The sequence below is a fragment of the Pristis pectinata genome, chromosome 3 (genome assembly GCF_009764475.1).
Source record: "Pristis pectinata isolate sPriPec2 chromosome 3, sPriPec2.1.pri, whole genome shotgun sequence".
Classification (NCBI taxonomy): domain Eukaryota; kingdom Metazoa; phylum Chordata; class Chondrichthyes; order Rhinopristiformes; family Pristidae; genus Pristis; species Pristis pectinata.
In genome coordinates, this window is record NC_067407.1 from 126,975,946 (window position 1) to 127,003,942 (window position 27,997).

A 27,997-nucleotide genomic window follows, 5' to 3' on the forward strand; every position below is an offset into this window, starting at 1 on the left:
GGAAAGATGTAGTAGCAATGGAGAGAGGGCAGAAGAGATTCACCAGGATGTTTCCTGGAATGGAGGGTTGTAGATATACAGAGATTGGCTAGGCTGCATTTACTTTTACTGGAATGTCAGAGTCTGAGGGGTAATGTTTTAGAGCTTTATAAAATTATAAGGGGCATAGATAGGATAGATGATCATAATTTTTTTTCCCAGGACAGGGCGGTCTAGAAGTAAGGGACAAAGATTTAAGGTGAGGGGGGAGAAATTTAAAGGAGATTTGAGGGGTAAGCTTTTCACACAGAGGCTGTTGAATATCTGGAATAAATTGCCAGAGGAGAAGCAGGTACAATTACAATGTTTAAAAGCTGTTTGGACAAGTACTTGGATAGGAAAGGAGTAGAAGGATATAGGCCGAATGTGGGCAAATGGGATTAACGTAGATTGGCATCACAGTTGACATGGACCCATTTTCTTCAGATTCAGGAAGCTATGGACTTGTAGCCCAAGGTCTCTCTGTACGTCAACACTCCTAAGGTCCCTACCATTTACTCTGTTAGTCCTACCAGACTTCAGGAAGTCAAACTACATACCCCCCCCCCCCCCGTGGCAGTTTATGCTCCTCCCCCTCCCCTGTTATTCTGGCTTCTGCCCTCTCCGTTTCCAGTCCTGATGAAGGGTCTCGACCTGAAACGCCAACTGTTTGTTTGTCTCCATAGATGCTGCCTGACCTGCTGAGTTCCTCCAGCATTTTGTGTGTGTTGCTCCAGATTCCAGCATCTGCAGAATCTCTTGTCTGGATTAAGTTCCATCCACCACTACTCTGCCCAACTTTCCAGCTGATTGATGTCCTACTGTATCCTGAGATAACCTTCCTCTCATTCCATAAATCCACCAATTTTCATGTTAGCTGCAAATTTATTAATCAGACTACCTACATTCTCTTCCAAGTCGTTTGCATATATTACAAAGAACAAATGTCCCAGCACCAACCCTGCAGTGCACCATTAGTTACAGTTGTCCAGTCAGAAAAACACCTATCCACCACTACCCTCTGCCTCCTGTCACCAAGCCAATTCTGGATCCAGTTTGCCAACATGCCTCAGATCCCTTGTTCCTTTGAATTATTCCCCCTCAGAACATGGTTATATCATTAAGATTAGATCAAATACTTAGCTTTTTAAAAAGTCTTGTAGAACTATAGTTACATTTTAAAGGAACAGCAACCAATTAAAGCTGGATAAAAATCCCTATTTTTGTAAATGGAACACCCACTTCCATGAACTGCCACATTTTTACAATATACAGCAGTTTTATTATAAAGAGTTGCAGGTAAGCTTTATATTGGCTCTCCAACATGTAGAAAAGTTGCATCTCCTCAGAGTGAGAGCAGAATTTACTCATTTTGTGCCTTTGGAACAATGGTGCAACTGTATTCAGAAAACATCTGATAGGTAAGATACTGAGAGGGCAAAAAGTAAACTGCTGGAACAATTCATCATGTCAAGCAGTATCTGTAGAGGCAAAGGGATGGGAGAAATCACTTTGCTGCAGTTGGAAATGGAACTGTTACAGTTCACTTGAAAAATTTGCCTGGTGAGGTCAGACACAAGTTGTTCCACCCTGAAGCTGAGCATTCAGATCATTAAAATGGGCAATGAGGTCAGTAAGGAAAGCAAGATCACATAGCCAGCCAGCATCCCCCACCAAACCTTTCCAAGACTATTCCTGTTGTGCTACCTCAGGTCTAGGAGATAAATTGCATCATCATACTCAGCATAATTTCTTCTAAATAAGTTTAAAATTGATTGTAGTTGAGTTCACAAGGTTTTATGAAATTTACAGTGGAGGCAATGACATTCAACTTGTGTGGAAAACCATAAATTTGGCCGCAATGATTTTGATGGAATAAATATAAAGTGATACTGAATGGGGTGAATTTCCATCACCCTGATACTACTTAAAATGGGGGATCATTCCATAACATTTACCTGTCTTTAAACGTGCTCCATCTTGAAATACCACCCAGTATTTTTCCTTTCCAAACACAAAGACTCAATTTTATCCCAAAGCTGGATAAATAAAGATCATGTTAGAATTTCATCCATGTAGAGATGCCACTCTCAAGTTCTTGATTAAACTTAGTCCCTCACACCATGTAAAAAAAAAACCTGCCATTTGAGCAAACTCTTCATCGTCCATGGTTTAATTTGTAGCCAGAAAAAACATGGAAAAAATCTCCGACTTGCATCCCAGAGGGAGACAAACTGATCCTGCTGGGCAACTTCTGTGCCAAGATCAGAATCCTCTGGAAGGTTATGATGGCAGGAAGAGAGTTGTGAAAGCTAACTCCAGCAGAGACCTCCTGACAGAATGCTTGAAGTACTGTCTCATCATGCTTGCTTCATCAGAGAGACAAGAACAAGACCTCATCGCAGCTCCTCCAATCCGGGCACTGGCTTCTGATAGATTACATTATTGTCTGAGAGACAGCAAAGATATTGTATCACTCATGCCTTGAAAAGAAGTCAAGTGGTGATGTGGACTTAAAATTGGCAACTAAGATAGATAGTGCATTGATTTTAATTTCGAGGAAGACTTCATTAGATTGGAAAATTGTGAGTGTAACTCCTTTAATCAAAAAGGGAGACAAAAAGCAGGAAATCGGAGACCAGTTAGCTTAATATCTGTTATAGGAAAAATATTGGAAGCCATTAGCAGCTAGGTTTGCTGATGACACGTATATATGTAGGAAAATAAATTGTGAAGAGAACATGATGAGGCTACAAAGAAATATTATTAGGTTAAATGAGTAAGCAAAGATCTGCCAAATGGAGTACAATGTAAAACATGAAGTTGTCCACCTTGGCATGAAAAATATAAAGGCACATTGACTAAATCGTGCAAGAGGGTAAAGGTACAAGGTGCCAAGGGATCTGCATGATTCGCAAAGGTTGGTTTGAAGGTACCGCAAGTAATTTAGGAAAGCTAATAGAACATTATCATTTATTATGAGGGGAATGGACTTTAAGGTAGTAAGGTTATGCCTCAGATATATAAGGCAATGATGAGATTATGTCTGAAGTATTGTGTACAGTTTTGGTTTCCTAATTTATGGAAGAATGTAGATGTGTTGGAAGCAGTTTAGAGACGGTTAATTCAATTAATATCTGGAATGGGTAGTTGCTGTGTGAAAACAGTTGGACTGGCTATGCTTGTATCTGCTGGAGTTTAAAAGAATCAGGTAACGATTCAAACAAGATCTAGAGGGTTTTTGATAGGTTGGGTGTAGATGGGATGTTTCTTGTGGAAGAATCTAGTATTAAAGGTCACTTTTTTAAAATAAAGGGTCTTCCTTTTAAGACCTTCCTTTAATGAGATAGATTAAATTCTTTATCTCAAGGGTCCAGAATCTTTCGAATTCTCTTCCTCAAAGAGCTGTGGAAGCAGAGTCTTTGAATATTTTAAAGGGAGTAGTAGATAATTCAAGCAAAAAAGCAAAAGGTTCCCTGCAGGGTTGAAGTTACAATCAGACTAACCATGATCTTATTGGCTGATAGAACAAGGTCAAGGTGCTAAGTGGCTTATTTCTGCCCCTCATTCATATGACAGATATTGATGATTGCTGGGCTGATCAGTGCCTAATCTATCCTGTTATCCCCATCAGCCTAGCTCTAAAGCAACTGTGGCATCAGAAATGCTGCCACAAAAATAATCAACAGTCAAGGTCTCAAGGACTTGCTGTCTGACCTGCTGAGTACTTACAGTATTTTATGTTTTTATCCCTGCAAAAATAGCTCTTCTCAAATGCCTCGCAATCTGATGATCCCAGTCAACAGGTGCCCCAGAATGTCCAGTGTCTGAATTGTTTAAATGTCTACCATGATTAGTATCTTATTAGTAAACACCATGATTGGTTTGATGAGAATGACCAGGAGTTAACTGTAAATTCAAGATGCTCTTGGAATGGAAACTCCATTATGCCTCAAGGGAAAAGAACTATCTCTACAGTCACCTGAAGCCACTATCCAACAGAAAACCCAATACCTAAAGAACAGGTGGTGGGTTCAAAGAAATTGGAGATCCAGGAACTTGTTGATAGCCATGACATACATGGATTCTTCAATGCTGACAAGATAAGAGCAGAGTTCATCAAGTGATTAGTAACCCCCTGAAAGAAACACTTCTTAGAAAGCCTTAATCATGACTCTGTCCTTGACATCATACCACAACAAACTATCCAAACCAGCATCATTGCTATCATTCAAAAATAAGCTGAAAAATCCATATGCTATCTGAAAAGCAGCAAGACTTTGAGAACAGACAGTAACCCTGATGAAGTTCTAAACTTGGTGGATTACAACTTTGGTCACAACTTGAGTCTTGCGTATGGGCTGACAATATGCCAGGTAACCTTAGAGATGCTGTAATCAAGTCCATGTTCAGGAATGGCAACATATCAGATTGCAGTGACTACAGAGGGACCGCCCTGCTATCTACCACAGGGAAAGTCATCTTAATGATTTTCTTCAGTTGCCTTCTCCCAGCAACTGAACGGTTGCTCCCGAAGCTAATGGGACAACATCTCCCAAACCTACCCTTGTAGAGGTATAATGGACATGTTCTAAATACAGGTGAGCTGTAAGGGAAATTTAGTAAGGAACATTGACCATTATATATTGCCTTTTTTGACCTCACAAGGGCTTCTGATTCTATCAATTGACCATCCTTGTCAAATTTGACTGGTCACAGAAATTCACCTCCATCTTACATCCACTACACATTTTCTGACAATTTTACTCATTTCTCTGTAAAAGAGTATTGAGGGCACGGTCAGAAGTTATTGTCCATCCTTAACTGTCCTTGAGCTGGTACTGGTGAGCCACTTTTCTGAGCTGCTGCCGTTCTACTGATGAAGCTCCTCCCACAGTTCTTTTGGCTAGCAAGTTCCAGGATTTAGACCCAAAAACACAAGATTGGCAATATATTTCCAAATCAGAATGGTGTGCAACTTGATGGGGGAAGTGCAGCTGGATGTGCCTGAAGCCCTTGCCCTTGGTGGTAAAGGTTGCAGGTTTGGGAGATGCTGTTCCATTAGCATAGGTGAGTGACTGCAGTTTGCTAATTGTACACTCTGCAGCCATTCTGGAGGGAATGAATATTTGAATTACCTATCTGCTTTGTCTTGGATGGTGTTGAGCTTCTTGAGTGCTGTTGGAGATGCACTCATCCAGCGGAGAATCCTCCATCATACTCTTAACTTCTGCTTTGTGGATGGAAAGGCTTTGGGGTATGAGAAGGTAAATTATTGTCAGATACCAAGCCTCCAAATTGCTCTTGTAATCATAGAATTTACATAAAACAGAAAATGCTGGAAATACTCAGCAGGTCAGGTCGTGTCTGTGGGAAGAGAAACGGAGTTAATATTTCAGGTTGGAGTCTCTTCATCATAAAACCAGGGTGACCATGGGGATAGCTGTAAACAAGGTTATCTGGTTAATGAGTGACCATGGGCTTCCCGTAACCTGCCACTTCAATTCCTCATCACACTTCCACTCTGACGTAATGGTCTGTGGCCTCCTGTACTGTCACAGTGAAGTCCAACATAAACTTAAGTAACAGCACCTCATTTTTCCTCTGGGCACATTGCAGCCTTCTGGACTCTTGGGTAATAGGGCAGGGCAGATGACTGAGGTGACAGTAGGAGAGCACTTTGGGATCAGTGACCATAATTCTATTAGTTTTAAAATAGTTATGGAAAGGGACATAACTAGTCCACAGGTTCAAGTTCTAAACTGGGGGATGGCAAATTTTGACAGTAGGAGAAGGAGCTCTCAAAGGTTGATAGGAGTAGGTTCTTAGCGGACAAAGGGACCACAGGCAAGTGGGAGGCTTGTAAAGGTGAGATAGTGAGAGTTCAAGGTCTGTATGTTCCTGTTAGAGTGAAGGGAAAGGCCGATAGGAGTAGGGAACCCTGGATGACAAGAGATATTTGAGGTACTGGCCAGGAAAAAGGAGGCATAGGTCAGGTACAAGCAGCTGGGATCAAGCAAATCCCTGGAGGAGTATAGGGGATTGTCACAAACCAGCAACAAAAGAAACACACTGAGCATGATTCAGTGTTAAAAACTATTTTATTAATCACTACTTATGATAATACGTAAAATAAAAGTTAAAAAAATGTTAGTATGTTAGAATTCAAGAATGTTAAACCTCGAACGTTAACCCCAAAACTAAACTCTTCGTGTGTGTGTGTGACAAAGTCCAAAACTCCCAGTTCCTGAATGCTTCTTAAAGTTCAGTTCCGCAAGCCATAAGGTGAAACATGAGCAAGGGCTTCTTCAACAACCACCGTTGTCTGAAGATAAGATGTAGATGTAGAAAAACATAGAGAGAGTACATACGAAATCCAAATGTTCCACGATGGAACCCAAACGACACTTCAGTGTTTACTCGGTAGTGACTTCCTCACCCCGAAAAGCATCCGAACCGTGGTCGTCCACACACAAATACCTGTTTCCTTCTACAGGTCAGCAACAAAGTGAACTCCACCGGATTACTTCCAACTTCCATACATGGATTTCAGTGGCAAACACAGTTATTGTTTCTCATCCATCGATAGAGAAAACAAGCAGGCTGGTGTCTCTCTCCCTTCTCTCTCTCTCCTTCTTCTTCTTCTTACTTCTTCAACAACGTCATTACGTCCTTTATCTTCTATTGACGTAAGCACGCCCCCCACACACATACACACACTCTCTATCTTAAAGGGACTTTCACTGAGACCGTAACACCTCCCACCTAAAAAAAAATTTTTCCCAAGAAAAATTTTAACCGCGCATAGTTAGTAATGTTAATAATTATCATGCTACACAACTACAGACTATCAGATTAGTACAGATACATGTTTCCCATTTAACATCGGGAAAGACAATCAGCAATCACATTATCTTTGCCTTTAATGTGAGTTATCATGAGATGAAACTCTTGCAAAATTAAACTCCAGTTTAACAGCCTTCTGTTCTTGTTTCTGAGCGGTGCAAACATATACACTGAAATGTTGCAAGGCTAAAACAAGCGACAGTAATTCTTTCTCTATGGTGGAATAATTCTTTTGATGCTCATTAAATTTCTTTGAAAAGTAAGCTACAGGATGGTCAATATCATCAAGGTCACCCTTCTGCAACAACACAGCTCCTGCAGCTTCATCACTGGCATCTACTGCTAATGAAAATGGCTTTTCAAAGTCAGGTGTTTTGAGCACAGGATGGTAGCATAAAATGGCTTTCAGCTTCTTAAATGCTTCTTGACAAGAATCTGTCCAAACAAACTTTACTCCCTTCTTCAGAAGATTAGTTAGGGGAAGAGCAATATCAGCAAAATTTTTACAAAATTTTCGATAATATCCAACCATTCCCAAAAATCTTCTAACAGTCCTCGTACCTGTGGGAATAGGGAACTCAGATATTGCTTGAACTTTTGCCTGAACAGGAGCTTGCTTGCCTTGACCTACAACATAACCAAGATACGTTACAGTGGCATGGCCAAATTCACTTTTAGCCAAGTTAACTGTAAGGTTAGCCTTGGAAAGTCTTTCAAACAACCTTTCTAACGCAGAGATGTGATCCTCCCATGTATCATTCCCAGTCACTAAGTCGTCAATGTAGGCATCTGTATGTTTTAACCCATGAATCACTGAATTAATCATTCTTTGAAATGTTGCCGGAGCATTTTTCATTCCAAATGGCAAAACATTGTATTCATACAATCCAGAAGGGGTTACAAAGGCTGAAATTTCCCTTCCTCTATCTGTTAATGGAACACACCAGTACCCTTTTAATAAGTCAATCTTTGTAAGAAATTTTGCCTTTCCCACTCTGTCTATGCAATCATCCACCCTAGGAATAGGGTAAGCATCTGACTTTGTTACAGCATTCACTTTCCTGTAATCTGTGCAAAATCTAACAGTTCCATCAGGTTTAGGTACAATAACACAGGGCGAACTCCAATTTGAAGTAGAATGTCTAATAATATCATTTTCCAACATGTATTTGATTTCCTGATCAACAAGTTTACTTTTTTCCACATTCATTCGATATGGGTGTTGTTTGATTGGTTTTGCATCCCCAACATCAACATCATGGGTAATTATCGATGTTCTGTTTGGAACATCTGGGAACAGATTTTTAAATTTTAAAATTAATTCTCTCATCTGTTGTTTTTGTGAAACTTGTAAATGGTCCAACTTCGTTTCAAGGTTCTCCAGGATATTTTGGTTTTTTAGTTTCGATGGAACAATATTTGGTCTGAATTGGCCTTCCTCAACATCAACATCAGGCATTCTAGAAACAACCTTTACACCATCCACCAAGGCCACAACTGAATCCCTCTCATAATAAGGTTTTAGCATGTTTACGTGACAGAGTTGTGTTTTCTTGCGTCTATCTGGTGTTTTGATTATATATGTTAGATCAGTCACTCGAGATTCAATAACATAGGGTCCAGAAAAACGAGCTTGCAAGGGATTATTTTGGCTAGGGAAAAATACCAACACCTTTTGCCCCACTGCGAATGTCCTAGGCCGAGCACGTCTATCAAAATATGTCTTCATTCTTATCTGGCTTGTTTTCAAATTCTCTCTCGCTAGCTGGCAGACTCTCTCCAACCGAGTTTTAAATTTTTGGACATAGTCCAACAGACTCAAGTGAACTTCCTCATTAACCCATTGCTCTCTTAACAACTCCAAAGGTCCTCTCACCCGATGTCCAAACACAAGCTCAAACGGACTAAATCCTATTGACTCCTGGATCGATTCTCTAACGGCAAACAAAAGTAAATGGATACCTTCGTCCCAATCCTTGGTGTTTTCAAAGCAATAAGTCTTCAGCATATTTTTGAGAGTAGAATGAAATCTCTCCAGAGCTCCTTGAGATTCTGGGTGATATGCAGATGATACAATCTGCTTTGCTCCCAGCTCATAGACTATTTGTTGAAAAATTTTTGACATAAAATTACTACCTTGATCAGATTGGATTTCTTTTGGCAAACCAAACAAGGTAAAAAATTTTACAAGAGCCTTTGACACCGTCTTGGCCTTAATATTTCTAAGGGGTATTGCCTCTGGAAATCTAGAAGTGGCACACATGATGGTTAACAAATACTGATTTCCAGTCTTAGACTTTGGTAATGGACCAACACAGTCCACAATCACCTTCAAAAAGGGCTCCCCAAAAGCAGGAATTGGCTTCAAAGGAGCCACAGGGGGTTTTTGATTTGGCTTACCTACCATCTGACATGTGTGGCAGGTTCGACAAAACATCACCACATCTTTTCTCAAACCAGGCCAATAGAATTGTTTCAAGATCTTCCCTACAGTTTTATTCACCCCAAAATGACCACCCAAAGGCATACTATGGGCCAGGTTTAAAATCTCATCCCTATAAACTTTTGGAACAACAACCTGATGAATAACTTCCCATTCCTCATTAACAGGAACATGAGGAGGTCTCCATTTCCTCATTAACACTCCATTTTTGACATAGTATCCAGTTGGCACCTTTTCAATCTCCTCACATGAGAGAGCTTTTTCTTTCAATTCTGTCAACTCAGGGTCCTTTGTCTGTTCCACTATAAAATCCTTCCTCGACAAAGACAAATCTTTAAATTCAGGCTCACTATAAGGATGTTGATCCTCCAATGAAGACAGAAAAGTCTCAGATAAGGCATCATAATTTTCTTCCTGTTTAGGACTGTCACAAGGAACCACATCAGACTGCATCGGACTGTCTGTCTTGGCTAATTCTTTAGCTCTAGCTCGAGTCACCGCACATGATGGGTAAACATCTGGATCATCCTCAGACTCATCAATCCTTGGTTTGGTTGTTAACCGTACCACAGGATCACTTTCTCCATTTGCAAGGTCATTTCCCAATAACAAAGAAACTCCTTCCACTGGCAAACTAGGTCTTATCCCTATCTCGACTGGTCCTTCTACGAACTTTGACTTTAAAATCACCCTGTGAAAAGGGACAGACATGGTCTCACCTGTAACGCCTCGTACTAGATTTACTTCACCAGTGTCACTTTCTTCACCAAAATTTAAAACACTGTCCAGCAAGAGAGATTGACTAGCCCCAGTATCTCTAAGAATTTTCACTGGCACCTGGGGTGACTCATCATTCAGTGAAACAAAACCCTCTGATACATACGAACGGAATTCTTTTCTCACCTCCTCCAACTTTTCCGCTTTTCCCTCTTGCAAGGACTGATCTTTAACAGCATCTCCTAAACCTTTTTGATTTTTAATTGCCTGAAAGCAAGCATTGGGCCCAGCTTCCTTCTTTTTCTTCAAAAGAGCACAATTAGATATCACGTGGCCAGGTTTCCTACAGTAATAACAAGTACGCTCAACAGGTTTCTCCAGCCCTGGCTTCTTTTCATCTTTTCCTTTTTGATTACCTCCCAATTTAATCTCCGGTTTACCTGGATTGTCTTTGTAACTCTTTTGAAAGGTTTTAGGTTGTCCCCATTTGGATTTATGGGTTAAAGCATAATCATCTGCCAACCTAGCAGTTTCTTGTAAAGTTTCCACTGCCTTTTCATTTAAATATGTTGTTAATTCAGCTGGAACACATCTTTTAAAGTCTTCCACCAGTATCAATTCTGTCAATTTATCATAATCCCCATCTACATTTTTAGCCAGGCACCATCGTTCAAAACATATTCTCTTTCCATTGGCAAATTCCATATAAGTCTGATCTGCAGATTTCCTCAAGTCTCTGAATTTTTGTCTATAAGCCTCAGGGACCAATTCATAGGCCTTCAATATAGCTTGTTTTACCTTGGTATAATCAGCTGCATCCTCAGCAGACAAAGCAGAATAAGCTTTTTGAGCTTTACCTTTAATCACACTCTGTACCATAAGAGCCCATCCTTTCCTTGGCCAGTTTGAACTCACAGCAACCTTTTCAAAATGTTGGAAATACTGATCAACCTGATCTTCTTCAAAAGGAGGGACTAATCGAACCTCCCTGCTGGCTGAAAAACCATCATCAGAATCAGATTCCAAGCTCCTACGCTTCATTTGTAACTCATGCTGCCTCTGTTTCTCCTTTTCCTCTGCCTCAAACTTTAACCGAATTAGTTCCCGTTCCCATTCAGCCTCTAACTTCATCTGAGTTAGCTTTTGTTCGGCCTCTAATTTTAACTGGGTTTGATCTCGTTCAGCGTCTAATCTCTTTTGTTCTCGTTCAGCTTCTAATTTATTTTGCTCTCGTTCAGCCTCTATCTTTGCCAGCTGCACCTGTGCCTCAGAAATTGCTATTTCACTGCCAGGAAACTGTTTTAACACTTCCTTCTCAAACACCTTCTTTTCCACATAATGGCCAGCTATCAGTCTCTGAATATCTGCCTTTCTCATAGACTGCTTTACTTCTGTAAGGTTTAGCCTTGTAGCAATCTTTATCAAATCATCCTTTTTCGCCACCTCCAATCCCTTTTGGGTTGGTGACTCCAAAAATGCCTTAATATCCATTGCTGCTGGTTTCCACACACACAAGCCAATTAAAAAGAATTTATCAGACCTTCCTCAAAAATCTTTGGATTGAATCCCGAACAAATCTCGTCAATCTGGGGAACAATCCCAGACGACACTCGTTAATCTTTGGATTGGATCCCAGACGAATCTCGTTAACCTTGGGAACTATCCCGGACGAGCCCCCAATTTTGTCACAAACCAGCAACAAAAGAAACACACTGAGCATGATTCAGTGTTAAAAACTATTTTATTAATCACTACTTATGATAATACGTAAAATAAAAGTTAAAAAAAATGTTAGTATGTTAGAATTCAAGAATGTTAAACCTCGAACGTTAACCCCAAAACTAAACTCTTCGTGTGTGTGTGTGACAAAGTCCAAAACTCTCAGTTCCTGAATGGTTCTTAAAGTTCAGTTCCGCAAGCCATAAGGTGAAACATGAGCAAGGGCTTCTTCAACAACCACCGTTGTCTGAAGATAAGATGTAGATGTAGAAAAACATAGAGAGAGTACATACGAAATCCAAATGTTCCACGATGGAACCCAAACGACACTTCAGTGTTTACTCGGTAGTGACTTCCTCACCCCGAAAAGCATCCGAACCGTGGTCGTCCACACACAAATACCTGTTTCCATCTACAGGTCAGCAACAAAGTGAACTCCACTGGATTACTTCCAACTTCCATACATGGATTTCAGTGGCAAACACAGTTATTGTTTCTCATCCATCGATAGAGAAAACAAGCAGGCTGGTGTCTCTCTCCCTTCTCTCTCTCTCCTTCTTCTTCTTCTTCTTACTTCTTCAACAACGTCATTACGTCCTTTATCTTCTATTGACGTAAGCACGCCCCACACACACATACACACACTCTCTATCTTAAAGGGACTTTCACCGAGACCGTAACAGGATGTACTCAAGAAGGAAATCAGGCAGGCAAAAAGGGGCCATAAGATACCTTTGGCAGATAAGATTAATGAAAATCCAAAGAGATTTTATGTATATTAAGGGAAAAAGAGTAACTAAAGAGAGAATAGGGCCCCTCAAATACCAAAAGGAGCATCTTTCTGTGGAGCTGCAGATGATGAGCAAGGTCCTTGTTGAATATATCTCCTCTGTTTTTACCATGGAGAAAGACATGAAGATTTCGGAACTAGGAAAAGTAAATGGGGAGATCTTGGGGGTATTCTGCATTGCAGTTGAAGAGGTGCTGGATGCCTTAAAAGATGTGAAGGTAGACAAATCTCCAGGGCCTGACCATGTGTATCCAAGAACACTGGGAGGATAGAGAAGAAATTATGGGAGCCCTGCCTGAGATATTTGCGTCATTGTTAGCCATGGGTGAGGTGCGGGTAGACTGGAGGTTAGCAAATATTTTGCCTTTTATTTAAGAGAGGCAGCAAAGAAAAACCTCGGAGCCATAGGCCAATAAGTGTAACATCTGTGGTAGGTAAGTTACTGGAGAGGATTCTGAAGGATAAGATATACGTATACCTGGAAAGACGGGTTGATTAGGGATAATCAGCATGGCTTTGTGCATGGGAGGTCATGTCTTATGAACCTGATTGAGTTTTTTTGATGATGTGACCAAGAAAGCTTATGAGGACAGGGTAGAAGATGTGCCTTTTATGGACTTCAGTAAGGTCTTTGATAAGGTTCCACATGGTAGTCTGCTCTGGAAGGTTAGATTGCATGAAATCCAGGGAAAGCTGGCTAATTGGATACACAGTTGGTAGAAAGCTGAGGGTGATCGTGGAAGGTTGTTTCTTCTGGAGGTCATGGTGTGCCTCATAGGTTGGGGCTGGGCACATCTATATCATCTTTATATCTATATACATGTAGTGTAGAGGTTAGCGTAACGCTACTACAGCGCCAGTGACGCGGGTTCAATTCTGGCCGCTCTCTGTAAGGAGTTTGTACGTTCTTCCCATGTCAGCGTGGATTTCCTCCGGGTGCTCTGGCTTCCTCCCACATTCCAAAGACGTATGGGTTAGGAAGTTATGGGCATGCTATGTTGGTGCTGGAAGCATGGCGACACTTACGGGCTGCCCCCAGAACGTTCTACACAAAAGATGCATTTCACTGTGTTTCGATGTACATGTGACTAATTAATCTTTGCCATCTATAGCAATGATTTGGATAAGAATGTACAAGGCATGGTTGGTAAGTTTGCAGATGACACTAAAATAGGTGGTATAGTGGGTAATGAAAAAGGTTATCAAAAATTACAGGGGGATCTCGATCAGCTGAGTAAGTAGGCTGAGGAATGGCAAATGGAGTTCAATTGGGATACATGCAAGGTGTTGCATTTTGGAAAGTCAAGTCCAGGCAGGACTTTCACAGTGAAAGGCAGGGCCCTGGGGAGTGATGTAGAACAGAGGGAGCTTGGAGTACAAGCATATGGTTCACTGAAAGTGGAGTCACAGGTAGATAGGGTGGTGAAGAATGCCTTTGGCATGCTGGCCTTCATAAGTCAAGGCATTGAGTATATAAAAGTTGGGAGGTTGTGGTGCAGTTGTATAGGATGGTGGTGAGGCCGCACTTGGAGTATTGTGTTCAGTTTTGGCCTCCCTGCTATAGGAAAGATGTTATTAAACTGGAAAGAATGCAAAAAAGATTTACGAGGATGTTGCCAGGACTTGAGGGACTGAGTTATAGGGAGAGGTTGGACAGGTAAGGACTTTATTCCTTAGAGTGTAGGAGATTAAGAGGTGATCTTATAGAGGTGTATAAAATCATGAGGGGCATAGATAGAGTGAATGGACTCAGTCTTTTTCCCAGTGTTGGGCAATCAGGAATGAGAGGGCAAGGTTTAAGGTGAGAGGGGAAAGACTTAACAGGAACTTGAGGGGCAACTTTTCCACACAAAGGGTGGTATGTTTGTGGAATGAGCTGCCAGAGGAAGTGGTTGAGGCATGTACAATAACCACTTTTAAAGACAGTTGGATAGGTACATGGATTGAAAAGGTTTAGAAGGTTATGGGCCAAACACTGGCAAATGGGACTGGCTTGGATGGGGCATCTTGGCTGGCATGGACCAGTTGGACCTAAGGGCCTGTTTTCATGCTGTATAACCGTATGATTCAATACTGAATTCTACAACTTAAGGTAACATGATTTCTCGGTCTGTATCAGTCATCCATCCATAATTTTAGCTCAGCGTTTTTTTAACCTTTTTTCTCTCTCTAGAAGTGGAGGACATGCCCAGCCTCACCAGCTGGGCTTGTCATTCTGCTCTGTATTTTGCAACCTCCACATTCATTTGTCCAGGTTCTTTTGTCGATGGTCTCATCCTTCAACTGCTCCCATTTCACTTGTTGACCAGAAAGCCTTGTTTACAGCTTATCTCCTTGGTCACCCTGTTTTTACCCAATAAGAGACATTCCCCTCTTCTACCCTTTCTTCAGCTTTACAAGCTTCTTTTGTCTCCTATTCATTTCTGAACAAGGGTGTCCGACCTCTCTGGGTGCTCCCACATTCCAAAGACGTACGTGTTAGGAAGTTGTGGGCATGCTACGTTGGCGCTGGAAGCGTGGCGACACTTGTGGGCTGCCCCGGAACACTCTATGCAAAAGATGTATTTCACTGTGTGTTTTGATGTACATGTGACTAATAAAGAAACCTTACCTTAAATGTTGACATTGTTTCTTTTCCCACCAGTGGGGTCTGACCTGCTGACTATTTCCAGCATTTTCTATTTTTGTTTTAGATTTCCAATATCTGCAGGTTTTTTCTGATTTTCAAACTGCTTACATAGCTCCACTAGTTGAGGTTCCAGTCACTAATGAGCTTGGTGATGGTAATGTAAGCACGCAGACCCAATTTCAGTGCAGAGTGCTATGAAGGAAGACCAGGTTTTTTCCACAATATTCCCAGTGGATTGAAGCCATAGAATGAAAACCTCTTCTTCCTCCAATCCAGAACCAAGATCAGTCCAACCTCAGTCATAGAGCTGCTATATGCAGGCAATAATTGCATATGCACAAAACTGGAATAAATGCAAGTCATCTTCCAACCCAAGAGACTACCTAAGGGGAGAAGACCACAGCTTTAGAGCTGACTAATGATTATGAAAATCTACAGGAGGCCTGTCAATACTGTCACATTTGGCAAGATTATTGCCAAAAAGGAAATTCCCATTTTAGGAACCGAAATTACAGCATTGGAAATTCCAGATAACAAACAATCTGCTGGAGGAACTCAGTGGGTCGAGCAGCATCTATGGGAGGAAAGGAATTGTAAATGTTTTGGGTTGAAACCCTGCATCAGGACACTTGTTTAAAAAAAAATTCTCTTGGCTACGTAATGCCAGTATTTAGGAACTGGGGGTTGGGTAAGAGCAAGCAAAGTCTTCAGTAGAAGAGGAAGAAAATACTTTGTTTCTTAAAAGTTCATTAGTTCTAAAAATAATTATCACATTTGTCTGAAGACTGGTGTTCTGAAGTTCATTCCACCCAAAGGGAAATAGTTCAAAGAATTAAATTGCTTTGGTTATTTCACCATTGGACATTTTTAGAGAAACAAAGTATTTTTTGATTGAATGCCAGATTGTCATTTCTCATTTTTCAATCATATGAAATGTGTGAGTTGACAGAGTTAAAGTGACTGCATGGAAATGCTGGCACCACTAAACCAAAAGAAAAAGAACATTTCCTATTGGTGTAGGCTTCATGATTGTACACAATTCTTCCGAGGGCTGTTAAAATTGGAATTGATTTGGCACTTGAGGGAAAATCATTTCAAGAGCAGGGCAATGGGACCTGACAGATGGCTTTACAGAAAGCCAGCTTGGGTTTGTTGGGCCAAAAAGCTTCCTTATGTGTTCTAACAATTGTGATTTGTGTGATTCTAATTCTGGAAAAAAACATGGACTGGTATTGTGTTGTAATGAGATTCTCAGTTTATCTTGGTAGTGGATTTTAAATCTGTACTGCAATTTGGCAGATGGTTGTCAAATTAATTGAAAAAGAGTCGTAAGGTTACACCATTAGAAATTATCTAGCCTTCCTATTTCATTGCTATGTTAAACATGGTAAATTACTCTTCAGATTTATTTAAATTGTTCCAAAATAGCTTTTAATTGAATGGTCAATGGTTGCCCTGCTTCTAATTTCCATTATGATCATCACTCTAAATAGAAAACCAATAAGGAAAAAGCTGAAACAATGCAAAACGTATATCATACGTCATTGATTTGTTTGCTGCAAGAAAATCTAGGCTATTGTAACACACGTAAGCAAATGCTGGCAATCCCGAATTATCAGCTAATTTCCATTAATACTAAATGAAGGTTTCCATATAATATCCAAAATATACAAAAATGTTTATCTTAAATTATTATTATGATTAAAAAGTACAATTATTATCTCAAAATTATCAGTTCCATATTTTTTAATCTGGTAATCTGTAGGCATCAGATACAAACATCCATCATCCTTTCTAAAATGACAAAAAGAAAATAAGTTTCTGTTGACTGAAAATTCTGACTGAGTAAAGGTGTGTTTAATGTGTTATAATAATGCATACATGAATACTAATGACCTAATCAATCCCTACTTCTTCTTTGATTCAAACAACAGTCAGCTCTGTAAATTAAAAATGTGAAAGGAAAACATTTTGATGCTGTGATCTTTGAAAGAAATGGAAAAGGTGCAAAAGAACACAGGTGCTGCAACCTCTGTGTTATTGCTCTGATTATTCTGACAGTGGTACTGTGAGTGAGGAATAAAGCACAATGAGTAGAATTCAACAATAGAGCTGGGCTAGAAGTCTACTGTTGAATTGTAGTAGCAGGTTGACTGAAACACTATATCTTCCCTGAGGACCAAAGGACTCGAGAGCAATGAGAAGAATCCATCTTAAATGGAGAAGAGATTTTACAAAAATCAGATTTGTAACTTGTCATTTTAAAAATGAAAATCAAATGCTATTTAGTACTAAAATTAGTTCAAACCTTACAGGAAAACAATTTATCTTTTTATGAGCACGGCAAATGGAAATTATTTTGTTATTCATTTTTAAAATCTATTTTACTGCAGTCATCCCAGGGTATTTGGAATTTCTCACTACCTTATGTCATTTGCCTCTCCACCTCTGAAAGTCCCAGTTATATTTTAACCATTTACACTAAAAATTACAGCATAAGAGACCATACTAAGGGAGTCATTGACAGCTGGATTAATATTACCTCTTCAACTGGAGCCTAATTCCTAATTCCATTTTGCTCCTATTTCCTTTGACCCTATTTCCTCCTATCTAATTCCTTCAAAATATGATACTCCCAGGTAGTTTTTCATTTTATGGTTGTGTTAAACTAAATATTGCATATCATTCCACTTCTTAACAAACTACCTCATTTTCACTTTTATTTATTTCCAGTGATATATACAATCAATCAATTTCTTTAACAGATGGCTGAATTTAACATCCTGTGGTAAGTGGAAAGTATGCCCAGTACTGTCATTACTTGGGGTAAATTGTTAAATTTTCTAATATATTCCAATTGCTTCTTTTGCTTTTTGTCCTTTTCTTTCCCCATCCTTCTCCTGTAGAGCTCATACCTGTCCCCACCCATTTTCTATCTACCCTCACCATGTTTGCCACTCCCCTACCCTCATCCTTGTATTCCCGCCTCATTATGTCCTACTAAATGTATTTATTGTCTAGCATTTCCACACTTCCTCCCTTGCATTATCCATTACCTGAAATTCTGTCTTGACATCCACAAAATACCTAATTATCTAACTATCAAGCTAAAACGAGCACAGCGAGTAGAGCCGCTGCCTCAATGCGCTGCTGCGCTGTCTGTGTGGATTTTGTATTCTCCCTGTGACTTCATAAGTTTCCTCTGGGTGCTTCAGTTTCTTCCCACATCCCAAAGACATGTGAGTTGGTAGTTAATTGGCCACTGTAAATTGTCCTTAGTGTGCAGGTGACAGGTAGTATTTGGGGGGGGGGGGGGGGGGTAAGTGATGAGAATGTGGGGAAAATATAAAAAGTAGGATTAATTTAGGGATTAGTATGTATGGATGGTTGATGGATGCTTAGATTAGGTGATCTGAAGGGCCTGTTTCCATGCTGTATGACTCAGAGGAGGAATGTTCAGGGGAGATGTCAGAGGTAGGTTCTTTACAGAGAGTGGTGGGTGCCTGGAACGCACTGCTGGGGGTGGTTGTAGAGGCTGATTATGATGGGGATATTTAAAAGGCTCTTAAGATAGGCGCATGGAAGTAAGAAAAATGGAGGGTTATGGGCTGTGCAGGAGGGAAGGGTTGGATTGATCATGGAGTAGGTGTTCATATAGTTTGGCACAATATCATGGGCTGAAGGGCCTGTACTGTGCTGTACTGTTCCATGACTACCTTTTCCACCCTTCCTCAACATTCACAGTTCACAATGCTCCTTCATCAGTGACTCCTCTCCCTTATCCCCTTTCCATACCTCCTCTTCTTCCTCCCTCATCTTCCAGCTCTTCCTCATCCACCAAACACCTGCCTATTCCTCACTCACACTTCCCCTTCTTGGTCTTCCCTTCCTATAAGGATTCTGGTGAACATCCCTCTCCCCAATGCCCTCATTCCCCTCTTGACATTATCCCCAGTGCCCCTCTTCCCCCAATCACTCTATTGCCCACCTTTACCAGGCTCCTTAGCTCTACCTCTCCCGTATTACTCTGATTCCATTACCACTGATACTCCTTCCTCATTACCCATTCAATCTCTGGATGATTCCTCTCCCTGTCATCATGGTCTTCTTCCCCCCCCCCACACAAAGTGACTCTGCTTCCCTCTACTCCATATGCCCGTCTCCCTCTTATACCACATCTTACAATAATCCTTCTCCCCCATTACCCGACGATAGAAATCTTGGTGGTGTGTGTGTGGGGGGAGGGGAAATCTCACTCTTCCTTCCCATTACACCAGGTGTCGCAACGTGATGGAAAGTCTACCCCCATCCCTTCTCCTCCATTATGCCTGATGTTTCCACCACACCCCAGTGATATTGGGTGGCCTCCCCCTCCACTATAAATGCTGAGCAGCACCATTTGGTCGGGGATTTCCCCCATCACCTACTACACTGGGTCTCCCCCTCCCCCTCCCCCTCCAACCAACCCACCCACCCCCACCATCACGTCCGGTGTTCTCTTCCCCCCGCCCCCCGTAACGTCAGGTGGTTCTTCACCCCAAAGCCATCACATCAGGACCACCAGCCCCCCGAACCATTGCCCCAGGCGCCCCGCCCTTGCCTTGCCTTGCCCTCCCCCCGGTGACGTGCCGCTGTCGCTTCCTGTCCGGTTGCCAGGCTCCTTGTGACGAGCGCTGCCGGGGTTAAAGTTGGCGGCGGGGCCGGCTCTTCCTGTTTGAGAGCTGCTTCCAATATGGCGGCTGCGGCAGCGGCCGAGTCCGAGCCCGAGTGGCTCGTTACCCGCGACGGCTGCCTGAGCTGCGAGGAAGGGCTGCGCAGCCTGGCCTACCACCCGTCCCTCAACGCCATCCTGGCCGTCACCAGCCGCTCCACAGTTAAAGTCATCGACGGCACCTCGGGCGCCGTGCTGCAGGTGTCCCGGTTAAACGGTGAGTCAGTGCGGGCCGGGCCGGCGCAGGAGTCGGAACCGGCGCCGCCCGGCCCGGCTTTCCAACCCTGCGCGGCCCGGGCTGCTATTTGCGTTCGCTGCCGGAGATCCGGGATGATCTCGGAAGGAGGGGGAAGGGTTGGATGCGGGAATGTGGCGGGCGAGGACCGTCGAAGGAGCCCCGGCCTGTGAGTGACAGCTGAGCCCGGGTAGGGTGGGACCGGGGGAAGTGGGGGAGCAGGAGAGCAGAAGCCGGAGGCGGAATCGGGGCCGGATCTTGATCCCGCCAATGCAATTAGTGATAAAAGCCCGAACGCGACCGGGTGGTGACGGGGTGTGTAGCGGCGAAACTGGGCCTGGGGGCAGGGAGAATGTGTACGGGGCGGGGATGGGGTGGATCGGTGTCACTATAATAGTCGTCGAATCGCTGATTGTGTACCCGGCCCTGATCACTCTTCACTGGTTCCTCCTCTTGCTTCCTCGCACACCCGGAACCGCTGGCCGCCGCTCTCCCACACTCTTTCGTCCGGAATCTTGGTCCTAAAACATTGTGTCACAGACCTCATTTCTCAAGGCTTTATGTGTCAGTACATTCAATAAAATGTACAGAATTTGTAAATGTATCCACCATTGTAAATATCCTAATTAGCATATACATCCTGAAAGTTAAGTGTGCTCACATTTACGCAATTTTTAATCTACATGAAAACATCTGCGTGCATAGTGATGTGCCTCGCGTATAAAGTGTACATAGTATTAGGGTCATTCATCATTAATAATACTATGCGTGTTTAGTTAATGCTAATACAATGTTACTATATTATTTATATTGTGCATGTGTGCACTGTAATGTGTGTAATACAATGGTAAATTTCCGTTTTACTGGTTTTTCAGTAATGCTAACATTTAATATTTAAAATTTACAGTAATGTTAAAAATTACTAAATATGCAACCCCCTTTTAGCAGAGATTATTAGATATATCATTTACAAGATTCATTTAACAAATAAGTATTTCATTTATCTGCCCACTGAATCCAAGAGGTGTGTTATAATTGTACATGTAAGTGAAATGTTTGTATTACAAGCTTTGGCAGTACTGTATACTCTGTCATCTGATATCCATGGGGAATGGAGGTTGCTGGTTGCATAAAAATTGCTCAAAAAAACTGTACACAAGTTTTATGCATAAACATTTAAACAAATTGCTGAACTATTTGTCATTACCCTTTTAAATAATAATGTTTTACACAGTTATTCTATATTTTAAGTCTAAACAGTAATAACAAAAATAAAATGAATGTACTCACTTTCACATGGAGTGCCAAATCTTCAGAGGATGTTGCTGCTAATCAGCCTATAACCACCCTGCCCTTGTATATAAATGTATTAAAAATATCTTTTTTCACTAATTTTACATTAACACTTGAAATAAAATTCACTGTTTGAGCTTATTTTCATAAAAAACAAATTTTTGCTAGTTGCATGAGAATTCTAGATGCCTGAATACCAGATAAATAGAAGTTTACTGTCCTTTGTATCAGTGCTTCATGGTAAACTGTTCCATAATGGATTTTAGTTCTTTTGTTATTGAATTTTTTCTGTTCCATGGTCCATAATTTTTTTGGCAAGCTATATGGAGCAAATTATTTTACCTGATTCTTGAAATATTAAATTTTAGCTTTATATTTTTGATCAATTAACAATTTTGAATCTGGTAATTGTAAGCACTACCCGTATTAATGTCTCTTGTAATGAGCAAAATATGGAATCAAATTTTGAAAATTGTCAGGTTTAAAGCCTATTTCTTTAAATATATTTTACCTATAATGTAGAAGTTTATGCACGATCTGCATAGTAAATAGGTGCTAAAGAAGCATCAGCTCTAGTCAGTGTGTGGTAGTATGTATAGTCAAAAACTTGCTTGAGTTCAAATCTCTTTTCAGAGACTTAGATGCAGGTATCTCGTCTAACACTCTTGTGCTGTGTTGAGGGAGCACTATCATTAGAGGTTTTGTTTTACAGAGGAAATGTTAAACTAAAGCCCTGCCTTGGTTCCACTGTGGGAAGTGATTTCCAGTGTTTTGATCTATATTTGGCCTTCAATCTGCATTTGAGCATTACAGTTAGGAGCATGAGGAGGCCACTCAGCCCTTTGGGCCAGCACTGCCTTTCAATAAGATCGTGACTCATCTGATTGTAACCTCAGTTCTGTATTCCCACCCACTTACTGTAACCTTTTTCTTCCTTGCCCATCAAGAATCTACGTACCTCTACCATAAGCATATCCAAAGACTCTGAGTACACAGTCCTTTGAGCAAAACAGTTCCAGAGACTTATGACCCTTTGAGAGAAAAAAAAATTCTTCATAGATGTGTGACTCCTTGTTTTAAATGGGTGGCCCCTTATCTTAAGTAGTGACTTCCTAGTTCTAGATTGTTTCACAAGAGAAAACATTCTCTCTACATCTATCCTGTCAAGACTCAGAATCTCAACATTATCAGATCTTTATTATATTGCTGTTTGTCAGCATTTACTTTGCATGGCATCAAACATACTTCATTTGACTTGTCCTGAAAGACTGTAAGTATAAGTCTTTCCTTAAATGTTAGTAACTACAATTTTAGTTCAAAAATGTCACCTAATGTAGATTATTGAATTTCTATAAATTTGTCATGCCTCCAAGAACTGCAAAGGCAGCGAATTAATGTGCACAGATATTTATTTATGCATTTGTTTTTACTTGATATGTACAGCAAATGACATTCAGCATCATATGTTAATATGGCTAGGTTGCTTTCAAGCAAAGTTGAATTCTGGTGAATAATCACAATTGTGCAGCATGTGAGTACAGCAGTTAACATTGCTGCCTCATAGCTCCAGGGACCTGGATTTGATCCTGACCTTGTGTGCTGTGTGGAGTTTACAAATTCAGTGACCTTGTAGGTTTCTGTTGGGTGCTCTGGTTTCCTCCCACATCCTGAAAGCAAGCTGTTAGGTGAATTACCTACTCTAAATCAACCTTGGTGTAGGTAAATGGCAAAAGAATCAAAAGGGAATTGATGGGCTTGTGAGAAGGAATAAATTATAGGGCTGCAAGGAAAGGTGGGGAATGGGACTGATGGATTGCTCTATTGATGTTGAGACCTGGCATGTACCTGATAAACTGAATGGCTTGCCTCTATGTTTTGTAAGTATTAGAAGTGTGGACTTGTTTTGTTGATAGTAAAAGACTTCTTTGATTTGGCTCATCTTCATTGAACAAGTGGCATCCCAATACTGTTTAAACAAAAATAGCAGTATTTTCCGGAACAGTCTATGGTTAAACTGGGTAAACTGAGAATTCCTTAAAGTGGCATCAGAATAATATATAACAATCTTATGGCTTGGATGTGCCTTTTAGTATTGAATTTAAAATATTTCCACTATTTATTTGCTTGCTGAAAATGAAGATTTCTTTCCAAGTCTTGTTGGTACTACAGCTAGTTTATTTTTTGAGCAAGGTAATTCTGCAAAACCAAAGAAATTTTAGCTACTATTGGGAATTTGACAATGTTAAATTACAGTATGACCTGTATTATAATAACAGCAAATTTTTGAGGTGCAAAAAAAAAAAAAAAAAAAAAACCAAAAAAAAAAAAAAAAAATATATATTTAAAATATTCAGATTCTATTTTTAGAAAAAAGCAGATTAATCTTTCTGGACAGCTGGTTATAGCTGAAACGTTAATCTGATTGTTTTTCTTTAAAGTGAACAGTGGAATGGGTGATGATATGAAGAGCAGGTATGGTAAGTGCGGGGCTTGGGCGTCAACAGATGCAGAAATACAGGATGATAATGTTGGTGCAATAGCGGTTCAAAGTTTGGATGTTAAGGTTGAGAAAAATCACCTGTTTCAGCCTCAGTTCCCAGCAGAACAAATGGAGTTGGTGGTTAGGGAATAGTTTGTAGCAGTGATGAAGAATGAGACCTTTTTAGTTTTGAAATTTCTGTTAAACCTGTAGATTTTAGACAAGCAATCTGATGGTTTTATGTCAGTGCAGGGAGTTGAGGGAGATGGTGATGAGGCAGAGCTGAATATTGTCACTTTTGATGTAGAAACTGTTGCATTGTTTTTGGATGATATGCAACACGCAGTCCAGAAAGAGAAGGCTGCTGAGGACAGACCTTTTGAAGGAATATCAGAAATACCCTCGTGGGGGGGAGTTGATTTTTCTTGTTCTGGTGGGGTTGATGAAAGCAAAACTATGCCAGGCCAATCCTGCTTAACGAGATGACAGCGAAGAAGCATTTGAGGTGGTTTTGGGTATCAAAGCTTCAGAGGATAAGAGGGATATGCTCTGCAGCCATATGATAGTGACTTTTGATAAGATCTTTCTTGGTAAATGGTTGTGGCCTCCTGATTGGAGAAGAAGAAAGTACTTTAATTCTCAAGGATGGGATGTAGCAGGAAGAGTAATGTTGAGTGTTTTTGAGGAAAGGGGTAAAAGATTTTACTGCTCTTGAGAGCTAAGTTTAGTTGGTCGTTTTATAAATGTATATTGTGTAGTTTTTCCCCATTTAGTGCTATGGGCTAAAACTCTGAAACATGCCTGCAATTTACTTAATTACTCATGAGCTTGGTAGCTTTTAATGTTTGAGTGTAGAAACAAAGTTGGTTTTGTGTATTCCTACAGAATGTGAACTAAGTGAATCACTGATTTCAATTTCATTTTCATAGAACCAAGCTGGAATGAGGGAAACTTTTCTCATTCCCAGGATACATGATGGATTAGGCAAATAAAATGAGCAAAGCTAAATGGTGTGCCAATTTGAAAATGGTGAATTTGGCAAAATTGTTAATATCGCTACTAACACCAAGTCTATGAAATATCAATTCCTGAAAAGAATCAGCATATTTTATGTTGTTAATGCAGCATTATTTGGGTGGCTTCCTATTCCATTGTGTAGTCTAGTAGAATCATGGAGCAACACAGCATGGATACAGGCCCTTCGGCCCAACAAGTCCATGCTGACCACGGTGCCCACCCAGCTAGTCCCAATTTCCTGCGTTCAGACCATAAGTCCTGCCCCTGCATGTACCTATCTAAGTGCTTCTTAAATGATACTATTGTACCTGCCTCAACCACTCCCTCTGGCAGCTCGTTCCATATACTCACCACCCTCTGCATGGAAAAAGTTGCCCCCCAGGTCCCTTATAAATCTTTCCCCTCTCACCCGAAATCTATGCTCCCTCATTTTGGACTCCCCTACCCTGGGGAAAAGACATCCACCTTATCTATACCTCTCATAATTTTGAACATTTTCTATAAGGTCGTCTCATTTTCCTTCGTTCCAAGGAATAAAGACCTAGCCTAGCCAACCGCTCCCTATAACTTGGCCCTCTAGTCCTGCCAATATCCTTGTAAATCTTTTCTGCACTCTTTGCAGCTTAACCACATCTTTCCTATATGATCGTGGTCTCTTTAATTCTCAATTTAATGCTATCTTTAATTTATGATGGGCAGGTCAATGATAAAAATGAATGATGACCAGCACCTTGGTGACCATGGCTATGCTGATGACTGTGTGTGTGTGTTTCTCAGTGACCCAAAAATTTTGATTATTGATGAAGGATTCAAAGCAGACTAATGCTAAAAGTTCAGTGATTCAGTAAAACACATTGCATGTGTGAGCATGATGATTTTTAATTAGAGAACTATAACTCGTCAAATGTATGATGTGTTCTGCAACTAGGGCAAAAATGTTTTCTTGCCTCCAAGTCAATTAAAGTATACTGGGTGGGGTGAGAAAGTGTGTCTTACAACACTGGAAGCTCCCTTGATTATACAAATGAAGGACCATGGAAGCTTATATATGAACACTCTTCTAAACTTTTCCCATTAACTCCACCCATCCATGTCCCAAAGAATCTGTTGCAAGTTCTTGGTGTTTGCAGGCTGGCCAAAAACATGGTTATTGATTGCTATTCAGGCACTTGGAAGCATTTTACGAGTGGACGTTTGCTGAAGAGCTGACTGATTTAATGATGTTTTTAATGGTGAAATAACTCTGGCTGTCCAAGTTAACACATGGTGGTAACATAACAGGAAGAGGTACCTACTGGCACTCTGCAGATTGGAGCTAAATGCTAGCAAAAGTTTCAGGAGAGACTGGGAGAGAGAATTTGGATTAGGGATTATTGCTGAATACTTCACCCACAAGAGTCTTTTCTATGTTTACTTCTCATTCAGCTCATTCTTAATTGGATCATTGCTCTTTTATTTTGAAGTAAAATGCCTGGTAAGTGTTGAAATGCACTTGAGAAGCTTGATGCTACTTGGACAACTTCCCAGCCAGTGGTAAGCATTTGACGTGTGCTACAGAACTGGAACCAGCATTCAGTAGCTGAAAGGAATGTTATTTTCACCTGAATTTTTAATAGCAGGTGGTTGAATGGGTACCTTTCAGTGAGTTCCAATATTGCATTTTTCCTATGATGCTTTTGGACTTCACCCATGAAGAAAGTACATTTTCAAATCTTGTGTGGAGAGAGTAGTTTCAAAATGAAAATATCGCTCTTCCATTCCCTGTACCTCCCTAGATGAGTTTTTTTGTAGCTGTAATGGCTTCCACAGTCTAATGTGATGCAATATCTTGAAAACCTGTTCTGCTTCATCAGCCACCAAAATGGAGGATGTGAATTTTTACCATTTATGGAGATTGCATTCCTGCACAGGAAACTGGTGAATTACTTGTGAGACACTTTGGTTTTCCCATTGTGCAATTTGTATAGTGGCAATCATTTATGGTGCCAGGTACTGGAATTTTAACTATAGGGAATGGTGTTGGTGGTGAGAAGTAACTATCTTACAAAGGAGTTAAATTTAGAATCTCTGATACACGATGATCTGGCAGTGCCAATTTTCTCCTCTTTCTTGCTCTGCTTTCCAACAGTTATGGATTTGTAGTCATACAGTACAGAAGCAGGCCCTTTAGCTCACCGAGACCACACTGGTCATCAAGCACTTATTTGTACTAATTCCATTTTTGGTATTGGGGTACTGTTATATCATCCTTGTTCACTTTCTATTTACTGACTTTTCTTTACATTGCAAGCTAGTATTGGCAGAATTTTTAACTGCCAATTTAAGAATATAGGTGGAGATCAGAAGTGATAACTCGCACAATCTTTCCTTTCCCACCAAACACCCTCTCCAAAAAAAAATCCAGCACCCGATTATAACACCACCTCTGCTTGGACTAAAACTAGCCTCTAGCTGCATTGAACTTGCTTTGTTCCCTGTCTCTGTATTTGGCAGTCAATCTGTCAAACTGCTGGGTGATAATAGCATCAATGATATTCTCTTTAGTTTTTGAGTAAAGCTCGGTTTTGCCTTTGGTCATTGAATGACTTGTCTCGATTCACACAGCATATACGAATGCATAATGTTTGAAAAAAGCGCTCATTAATGGAAATGAATAAATGATCAATATGCCAGTTTTTTCTCTTATATTTCCAAATGCACTTTTATGGTTTTTAAAACTACTATTTTCAGTTTTTAAACTTGTTTATACCTTTAATGGCTTCAAATTTGTTTCTGCTGTTAATGGAACAGCATCCTTGCTCACTTTATCATTTTTGGCTGCTTGAAATGATTGGGTGTATGCTGAAGGTTTATATAAGAATCAGAAAAATCATAGTTAACTTTTGAAGATGGTTGTTTAGCTTGTGATTTTTGTGGAGAAACCATGTGACATTTTTAGAAGCTAATTTATTTACTGTTGTGAATCCTGCATCTTGTAATACAGAAATTGAAGGGGTACAGGCTAAAATCATTGGCAAATGGTTTTTGATTCTGATCTGTGCTTTTGGAGTTCTTCCCAGATTTTAATATTTGCATTATTTTTATTACTTGATTTTGTTTC

At 40.5% G+C, this 27,997-nt stretch overlaps 1 protein-coding gene across 1 annotated transcript in view; it reads left to right on the top strand.

The window, feature by feature from the left end:
- The first annotated feature begins 19,715 nt into the window (after positions 1-19,715).
- birc6 (baculoviral IAP repeat containing 6) overlaps positions 19,716-27,997 on the top strand; it is a 229,007-nt gene continuing 220,725 nt past the window's right edge. The window contains exon 1 of the mRNA XM_052011344.1: positions 19,716-20,090. Within this exon, the coding sequence (XP_051867304.1) occupies positions 19,895-20,090 (196 nt within the window). The 5' untranslated portion in view covers positions 19,716-19,894. The remainder of the gene's footprint in view (positions 20,091-27,997) is intronic.